General features: G+C 43.4%; 1 protein-coding gene across 1 annotated transcript in view; it reads right to left on the reverse strand.

Moving 5' to 3' along the window:
• The window catches only part of VPS13D (vacuolar protein sorting 13 homolog D (S. cerevisiae)), a 236959-nt gene that overhangs the window by 220465 nt on the left and 6267 nt on the right, over positions 1-10227 (reverse strand). Inside the window, 6 exon segments of the mRNA XM_006766790.2 lie at positions 245-345; positions 777-947; positions 2069-2173; positions 4821-4937; positions 7533-7613; positions 7704-7894. Coding sequence (XP_006766853.1) covers positions 245-345; positions 777-947; positions 2069-2173; positions 4821-4937; positions 7533-7613; positions 7704-7894 — 766 coding nt within the window.

The raw sequence follows: 10227 nt of genomic DNA on the forward strand, positions 1-10227 counted from the left end.
GCTGAACAAGCAAGAGGCCCTTCTCACTTCCCCTACGCCCAACCTAAGGCTAACGCGTCACCAAAACAACAGACGGTCAGAATATCAACAGTGATAAACAACAGAAATGGCACTTAAAGGTCAGAAAAATCGACTCTACTTTTACTAGTATCTCCAGCCACGTGCAAAGAACAGTGAGGGATGTTTCTGATCTATATACAAAAAAAACCAAAATGTACTTCATATACTACTGGCGAGCCCTTACTTCCCAGAGATGGCCACTTTGGGTTTCCATTTTCGAAACTTCGCCTGCCTCTCCTTCCGTTCCAGCTCCTTGAGGAATCCCATGATTTGCCGGTATTGCAGCTTTTAATAGAGATTAAGAGATGCTAGGTTAGAAATGATTTGTTGCTTTTACCCAGTGAAGACATGTATCTAACAAGAACAATTCATATTAGTCAACCCACCTAATTGAAAACCAGTGCAAACCGGAAGACCAAATTTCCGCACCAAGTGGCACTTCTCCCGGGACTCTGACAGTTAAGTATTGACATGACTGTGCTCTTGGGCTCTGCCCAGCACTTAAAAACCAACTCAGAACTAACCTGAGATCAGCCCAATCCGACCGCACTACAGACAATGGATTCTACACCTACCACGACTGTGGGCACAACTTCTGTGTCCTTTCTTTCCTACTGGGGTGCTGTGAAGTCTTGCGGCCCTTCTACCAACACGCTCATTCACCCCAGTTCCGAGTCTGACGGTGAGAGCACAGGCCACTGGGGAAAGGGGGGTACCTGAGAGAGTTTCAAGGGGATGGTCTCCAGCTGGATGTCGCATTCAAAACGGGGAGTGTGCCGAGACCTCAGAGGCTCTTTGGAGCAGTTTCTCCTCAAAAGGGCAGATGCGCACACCGGCTCCAAGATGTAGTGATGATCGCGGCTCTCCATGCTCTTGCCCATGGCCTCCTGAGTGTCACAAGAACCTCTGTCAGTTTTCTGGTTTTGTAACCATTCTTACACAAATGGTATATGTCCTGTTTTGCCTTAGTTTTTAAAACAGAATACTTAAAACTGTGTCTTAGAGACTATTATATATGGTCTTTGCCCTTATTTTATAGTTGCATACTGCTGTACTGTATGGAAGCACAGTATTTATTTAATCGAACTAACAAAACAAAACCATTCCATATGATAGCAGCAAGCCAAAGATAATCTTGGGTGGGACAAAAAGTGAGTCCTTTTTCTCTATTTCACTTAAACCAACTACAATTACTTTAGAAAAAGATTAAACAGATTATTTTGTAAGCCTTCACAAACAGTAATACTTTATGTACAACTAGAGGCCTGGTGCACGAATTCGTGCACTGGTGGAGTCCGGCCGGCCCGCCCCGATCAGGGCCCATCGGGCTGGGCTGGCGGGAGAGGACTAAAGAGGTTGGCCAGCCAACCCCACCCCCTGGTTGAACTCCTGGTCAAACTCCTGGTGAAGGAGAGAATTTGCATTTAGCCTTTTATTATATAGGATGATTTATAATGATCTTCTAAGTCAGCGGTCACCAACCTTTCAAACCTCACGGAGCACCAGTGGTCCACAGACCACCGGTTGGCGACCGCTGATCTAAGTAGCTCTTAACGGAATTCCCCCAAAGATAAAGTGTCAACATAAACATAAGAACGCTCTTCTTAAGAATCCCATCTGGTGCTTTGTTCAATGAAAAACTGAATGCCTAGTGTATGGTGGCTAGAAGAATGGATAACCATATGTTGGATGCATACGGTGGATTATGCAGTAGTCAGAGCAATCAGCTAGAAGAATAAACAGCAACACCGATCCATCTTAAAAACATAGCCTTAAGTGAAAAAAAGAAAACAAGGAAATCTAAAATGCAATGTAAATGTAAAACATACACAAAACACGACATATTGCTCGGTTATATATGTAGCAAATACCTCAAGCAACACACTTGAGAGTGGGTGCCTCTGGAGGGGGGATGGGAACAGGAATCAGAGACGCAGAGAACAAAAGCCTACAAATACACGACGGTGACCCTGCACCCCTTCACTTCAGTGCAGTGTCGCAATCGTACCTGCAACTCCAGCTGAGGCAAATCCCCCAGTAAAGTGCAATCGACATCCCAATAGATGCTAAACTCTGCCACATCTAACTGCTTTTTCCGCATTAACTTCTGCACCTGAGGTAAGACAGGGAAGAAAACAAGATGACTCCATATTCATGACTTTATTCATTCATTCAACAAGCCATTTGTGAAGAATCATCCATCAGGCGCCTTTGCAAGGTGCTGGGGATACAAAACTAGACTAAAGCATGGTTTTGCTCTCCCAGAGTTCAAGTCTAGCTAAGTGGGAATGCAAACATGCAAACAATTTTAATTAAGCAGAGGAAAGCAGAGAGAGAGTATTCAAGATGCCATGAGCAAACAAAGAGAAAACAGCACTGCATGACTGAGATGTGTAAGTTTCAGGCATAGAGCTGGTAAGAGGAAAGGACGGGGACACAACAATACAAAATGCCTGATAACCTCAGAGGACAGTGAGTTTGTGTGACTGGAGCACGGCTCATGTGCTGTGGGGGCAGTAATCATACATGTGTATGGACATATTTGGTATCGGAGTTAGTCAGGTGTTGAGATAAGTAGATTGGATGTTACTAGGTGTACTGGGTTGAATAGTTTCCTCCCCCAAAATATTCACGTCCTCCCAACACCTGTGAATGGGACCTTATTTGGAAACAGGGTCTTTGCAGATGTAATCAAATTAAAATGAGGTCATATTGGATTAGGGTGGGCCCTGTGGTGCCCTTAAAGAAGAAGAAAAAAAGACTCAAAGGAGAAGGCCATGTGAAAAAAGAGGCAGAGATTGGGAAGATGCATCTATAAGCCCAGAATGCCAAGGTGACCCCCTGAGGCAAAGAGAAAGGCATGGAAGGTTTCTCCCTCAGAGCCTCCAAAGGATCCACTCTGCCAGCCCTTTGATTTTGGATTTCCACCCTCCAGAACAAGAGAATACATTTCTGTTGTTAGAAGCCGCCTATTTGAGGTTATCTGTTATGGCTGCCCGGACACTGACACACTAGGAAAGGACGTATACACCACACCAAGGACTCTGGCGCTCATACTTTACGTGACAGGGAGCCCCGAGGGTTCTGATGCAGGTATGCACCAGGACTGGGTACATGTTTTAGAAACAAAACTCTGGCAACAGTGCAAAGTAGAGCTCCCCCTGGGGTGCCAGAGAAAAGGAGCCATGAGTCACATCAAGATAATGAGCAAGCCCTAGCCGGTTTGGCTCAGTGGATAGTGTGTTGGCCTGCGGACTGAAGAGTCCTGGGTTCAATTCCAGTCAAGGGCACGTGCCTGGTTTGTGAGCTCAATCCCCAGTAGGGGGCATGCAGGAGGCAGCCAATCAATGATTCTCTCTCATCACTGATGTATCTATCTCTCTCCCTTTCCCTTTCTCTCTGAAATCAATAAAAATATATTTTAAAAAAAAAAGATAATGAGCAAGTTTATAGGATCAAGTTACTTTTTAGAAATACTTGGTTACTCTGAGCTAACCACATCCTTTCGCCCCCGTGTCCCGTACAAATACTCCTTGTTTTCTGTGTGCCATGGCGTGGAAAAGGGTGGGAAGCGTTGGCACAGAATGAATCAAGCGCCTGGGATGGCAGCAAGGAGGTCACCGAACAGGATGCTTTATCAGCCCAGGCAGAAGTTGACAAGATCCTGAACTCAGACAGGTGTAGTGTGACTAAGAGAAGAGCTACATTTGAGACACTGTGCAGGAAACATTGGCAGGACGCTATGGTCAAATGGACATGGACATTGAGGAATGAGAAGTGGAAGGATGAGCTTCTAGAGATTAGTGGAGTGGGAAAGAACACATGATCTGGAGCAGGGATGGCAAACGTTTTCTGAAGAGGGCCAGAGAGTACACACGAAGGCTTTGTAGATCCTACAAACTCGGTTCTAACGACTCAACTCTGCCACTGTAGCACAAAAGCAGCCTTAGACAATACACACAAAGGGCACGGCAGTGATCCAATGAATCTTTTTTACAAAAACGGGTAGGGGGGGGCAATCTGCCAACCCCAGATGCAGCTGATCAGCCCTCCCATCAGCGCTCTGCACCTCAGCACCTCAGCCACACCAGGAGGACAACAGTGGTGGTGAAAAGCACGGAGAATTCAGTGAGCAACTGTGCAAAGCACAGAGAACAGTGTCTCCCACATAAAAGCGTTCGTAAGATGCTAGTTTTCATTTGCTTGTTTGGACCTTCAGTAACATGTTAGAAAATAAAGGGGGAAAGTTGGTTTCAGGGGAGCAAACTGGCAGATGGGACATAATGGGATCGTTTGGGTTATAAGCCTAAATGCCCTAGCGGCGTCTGTATCCACAGGGAGATGGATATGAATACAATGGTCAGTCCGGAGCGGGAGAATGGAGTGCAAGTGGAAGCCATTAGCAAATATCCCAGGTGGTCACTGAAACTATGAAACAGATGACTTTACCTGGGAGGGCACATGGAATGAGAAGAAAACCAAAGATGAAAGCCTCTCTACACCTTGATTTCTTTGTGGAGAAAATGAAAGGGGCTGCACCAACATTTAAAGGATGAGTGACAGAACAAAAAGTCAGAGAAACTTAACTGTTTCCCTATTCCAGCAAATTAGATGTATTACATACAGGCCAGAGACAGACAGGGAAAGACCCGGTGGAAAAGAATGCAATCTCATTCACATGAGGCAAGATGACAAGAGCAGAGCCCCAGACTCCCCACAACTACTGCTTTCTTCCTGGCTCAATCATATTTCATACTCACAGGCTCATTCACCGCATTTTGCATGGACACATTCTTAATGCAGATGCCAAAGGCAAAAGGGTGGGAAGGATTGGTAATACCGTCTTCGAAGCGCAAGTGAACATCTTGAATTTTTAACTGCAAAGGGGAGAAAAAATAAAAGCACGTTTAGGCAACTGCTACGGGTGGAAGACTAGAGGGAGGAGTCACACTGCCCTGAGCCACATTTTATACACACATCACAGAGCCAGTGCTCCCCAAGCCCCTCAGCATCACAGTCACAAACTGGACACACACAGAAGACAGCTACAATACTTTGATTAAGTCAGCTCAGAAGGCACCATAGAGACACATTAGAAGAAAGTAACACCGCTGTATCCAGGTAACTGGCCCTCCCTCTATGATAGAGTTGCCTGTGTCCCCACACCTAGACACAGGAAATCAGCAGGACATACACACTTTGTACCTATTTATTTCTTTACTTCCCTCTGCCCTTGAAGACAAGCTAGCGAAAAGGCATGCTGCTTCAATGAATTAAAAAATAATAAAAGAAAGTGAAAACAACCCACAAAATGGGAGAAAATATTTACAAATTATATGTCTCATAATGGACTAGAATTAAATATTAAAAATACACTTACACCTTAATAATTAAAAAAAATAAACCAAGTTCTAAATGGGCAAAGAATTTGGATAGATATTTCTCCAAACAGGACTTATAAATGACCAATAAGCACATGAAACGATACTCAGCAACATTAGCCAAGGAAATGCAAGTCAAAACCACAGTGAGCCTGGCCAGCGGCTCAGTGGTTGAACATTAACCTATGAACCAGGAGATCACAGTTCAATTCCCAGTCAGGAATCATGCCTGGAGTTTGGGCTCAATCCTCAATGTGGGGCGTGCAGGAGGCAGCCGATCAATGATTCTCTGTCATCACTGATGTTTCTATCTCTCTCCTCCTCTCCTTTCGTGAGGTCAATAAAAATATATATTTAAAAAAATACACAGTGAGATACCACTTCATATCCACTAGCGTGGCTATAATCAAAAGAGAGACAATAACAAGTGTAGATGAGGATGAGGAAAAATTGAAGTGCTCATACATTATTGGTACAATTGTAAAACAGTGAGGCCACTTTGGAAAATAGTTTGCTAGTTCCCAAAAAAAATTAAACATATAGTTACCGTATGACTCAACAACTCCACTCCTAGGTATATAATACTCAGAACTGAAAACATATGTTCACACAAAACCCTATACCCGAATGTTCACAGCATCACTATTCACAATAGCCAAAAAGTGGAAACACCCAATGTGCATCACCTGATGATGGATAACAAAGTGTAGTACATCCTGAGATCTGCAAAGACTATTGCAAGAACATTCTGTTCAAGCTCCTGCCCTAAGAACTTGACCCAATTTTGATGTGGCTTCCTGCAGCCTAAAGCTTGTCCCTGGGACAATCCAGCCCCTCTCTGAGTTCCGCTCCGGAAAAGTTCAGGGCTGTTTGTTTGTTCTAGCCAACACCTGACAATCAGCTCTGACCTCCCTTTCTTAGAACATTTGTAATTGCTCTAAGGGCTTAAAACTGTGAATCCTTTCTCCATCCCTTTGAAGTGTGTGTGTGTGTGTGTGTGTGTGTGTGTGTGTGTGTGTGTGTGTGTGTAAAATCTCCTACAACTCAAGGACCTGAAAGCCATTCCTTTGAAATGCGATCATCATGCTCAGCAGTTGGCATCAATCCATGAACCAAGAGGTGGCTCCCGGTCAGAGCACATGCCTGGGTTGTGGGCTCAATCCCCAGTAGGGGGCGTGCAGAGGCAGCCAATCAATGATTCTCTCTCATCATTGATGTTTCTATCTCTCTCTTCCTCTCCCTTCCTCTCTGAAATCAATAAAAATGTATTTTTTAAAAATAATAAAATAAAAATAATGATGAATTTTCAAAAATCAATGACAACTTTAAAAAAAAGAAAGAACTTTCTGAAACAGAATTCAAAGCAGTCACCTCAAATGTAACAACCTTTTCATCAAAGTTATGAAACCAACAACCTCAGACTATTTGGGGGGAAAGTGATATACCTGTGTTACCCGGGCACTGCAAGAAAACCCTGGAGATAGTAAGTACGGGCTGACGAAAAGGGCCTCTGATCTAGTTTTTTGAGGACAAAACAAATTTGTAATTAAAGTGGAAAAGGTGGCCAATAGCCCTAACACTGATACTCATCAAACTGCCACCGGATCCATCCATGAGAGATTAAATATCTTAGTGAGCTGTTCACAATTCACTATCTAATCAACCAGAAACGGTGCATCCGACCTCTCTCGTTTTACAGAGGAAGAAACTGAGATCAGAGAGCTTATGTGATTTACCCTGAAACAAAAGTCATGAAAGCTTACTGGTAGGTGATGTGGCTAAATCCTTTAGCAAGTGGGGCTCCAACATTCAAAAAGAAAGTGAAGTGAAATGTAAGTGAAACGAAAACTCCTACTCACACTAAGCGAAGCAAGAAAAGCCTGTGCCCAAAGCCTCGCCGTGGGACTTGCTTTTCAGGTTCTCCCCTGGGCACCGCCTAGAGAAGGGCACACCTGAACAGCCAGTCCTGCCTAGAGTACACCCTGTATCAGCGAGGCCCCTCAGAAACAGACAGCTCAGAAGTAAACACATGTAAGCCTGAGAAATAAACCCCTCTCCTGTTTCTGCTTTATAAAAGTCAGTAGGACTTACTTCAATATTCTCCACAATTCTCGTAACTACGGAGGCAGTGACGGAATACCAATAGGATTCCCCTTTCTGCTGGCGTTCGTTCTACAAAGAGAAGAGCCAGTGTTAGCCAGAGCTAGTGCTTTGCTCGCGTCTCACCACGATGCTCTTCGGATCAAAGGATTTCTGCCTTGCCTTCCATTTTTCCTCCAGGGCTTGAAGAAGAGCTCTCTTGCGTTCCCTCTCCAACAGTTTCTCCTTTTCATCATTGAAATTTTGTATTTTTTCAGGGGCTCCAATTAAGTGAAGGCTGGAGATGGAGATCACCCAAGGGTCCACATGGGGGCGATAAAAGGGAATCTGAAGGGTTACTTTCCCAATTAAACCTAGGAAAAAGAAAACCTTGTTAAATGTCTTTACATATTTTTAATTCCTTCTATTTTTCTGTATTCTTCTCGTTTTCTTAGGGGAGCATTATTATTTTTACCTTTTTCAATTTAAGAAAACAGGCAACAGGTCCTCGTACTTGGGAAGCAAATGTTAGTAAGCTGAAATCGGTAATAATTAGGCACAATAAACTGGAAGCTAGGGAGAGTTCAGTGTGACTTGACCATAGCAAATGCAAGAACTCTCTCCTGGAAACTACCTGTCCCCCACCTGGACTACATCTTAAATTTCTCTGGGGTGTCTTTCTTCCCATGGAACCTGCACAAGCCCATGGGCATGAACCTCATTTCCTGCTCATTATTAACCTGCTGGCTGATAAGTACTTATTGGGCATTATCAGATTTACAGTATGCCCAATCTTGCACATCCCCCCTGACATATCGGAGATACTACAGTGGCCTCTATCGAGGAAGAATTGATTCTTTATGAGAACTTGGCCTGATGGGAGAGCTAAAGAGCCTGGGAGAATTGTGATACTTATTTCCCAAGTTCTACCATTTCTAGTCAAGCCTCCTCGAACTCAAGCCTTCCTTAAATTCAATTAATTAGAGGCAAGTCACCACTGAGGAATAATGCATAAGAACATCTGACCTGTCCTCATGGATCTCTCAAAGATCCACCTCTGAAAGCCCAACCTCTGAAAGCAGCACAGTTGTCAGGGGGAGATCATCCTATATAACAGAAGGCTAATATGAGAATCGACCTAACATCAAAAGGACTAGTCGCTATGACGCGCACTGACCACCAGGGGGCAGACGCTCAACGCAGAAGCAGCCTCCTGGTGGTCAGTGTGCCAGAAGTCAGGCTCACAGCTGGCAAGCATAGCAGCAGTGGCAGGAGCCCCTCCCACCTCCATGGCAGCGCTAAAGATGTATGACTGATGGCTTAGGCCCACTGAGGGCCCCCCTCCCCCCACTAAGTGCATGAATTTCATGCACTGGGCCTCTAATTACCCTGTAAGATCTAAAATTCAAGTGGGATTGATCAGTTATACAGGGGTGGGCAAAAGTAGGTTAATAATAAGCAATAACCCAAGAATAAACTATTTCACATACTCACAACTGTAAACCTATCTGTGCCCACCCTTGTATTTAACATAAAAGAATATCATTAACAATAGCATTTTTAATGATGACACCAAGTGATCAACTGTGTAATCCAGTATCAAATTCAGATATCTACAATAATGAAAAAAAAACCAAACACATTTTAATTTGGATTTTATCTAAAACAATGTTTCTTATATTTAATAAAGTTTATATTAAAACTGAAAGCCAAAACCGGTTTGGCTCAGTGGATAGAGCATCGGCCTGTGGACTGAAAGGTCCTAAGTTCGATTCCGGTCAAGGGCATGTACCTGGGTTGTGGGCACATCCCCAGTAGGAGATGTGCAGGAGGCAGATGATCGATGTTTCTCTCTCATCGATGTTTCTAACTCTCTATCTCTCTCTCTTCCTCTCTGTAAAAAATCAATAAAATATATTAAAAAAAAACAAAACTGAAACATACCACTTTTCACAGCAAAGAATTTTAACAATAATTAGTGCACAGTTGCAATTCTAACCCAAATTAATTGGGGAGAGAATATGTAATATTCTAATAACTATGTGACTAAAATATAAATGATGTTAGGTTTTAATTTTTGCAGAACAAGCATAAAAATCATCATTTCTGCAAAAATATCAGAAAACATCAACCTTTCCCAAGAGTTTTCAATAACTCAGAAGTGTCATCATTCTTGAAAGTTTTCCTTCAGATTCTAATGAGTCAGTGCTTCTGCTTCTGACTGGCAGATCAGCCATCACTTGAATTGATTTCAAGAAAGCCTAAATCTTTTGCAAGGTTTTTTATTTGCTTTGTACTTGTATTTTATTGTAATACTAGAGCCCGATGCACGAAAATTCGTTCTAAGACTAGGCCTTCCTTCCCCTAGCTGCCGACACCGGCTTCCCTCTGGCACCTAGGACCCAGGCTTCCCTCTGGCCACCAGTGACACCCAGGACCTGGGCTGGCTTCCCTCCTGCCCCAGCTTCATCAGGAAGGACATCCAGAAGGACATCCTGTCTAATTAGCATATTACCCTTTTATTATTATAGATAAGTTCAGCTATCTCACAGAATTGCAGTGAGGTTGTTTGTAAAATATCTAGTACAATGTTTAGCACACAGTGAGTAGGTTTTCAAAATTCTTGTTTTCTTACACTCCACACTGAAGTAACTGTGGAGTTCTGAAAATGGCTAATAATTAATGTTTTTGGAAAAAGGAAAAAAAG

This window comes from Myotis davidii, unplaced genomic scaffold (assembly GCF_000327345.1).
Source record: "Myotis davidii unplaced genomic scaffold, ASM32734v1 scaffold299, whole genome shotgun sequence".
In the NCBI taxonomy this organism is placed as follows: domain Eukaryota; kingdom Metazoa; phylum Chordata; class Mammalia; order Chiroptera; family Vespertilionidae; genus Myotis; species Myotis davidii.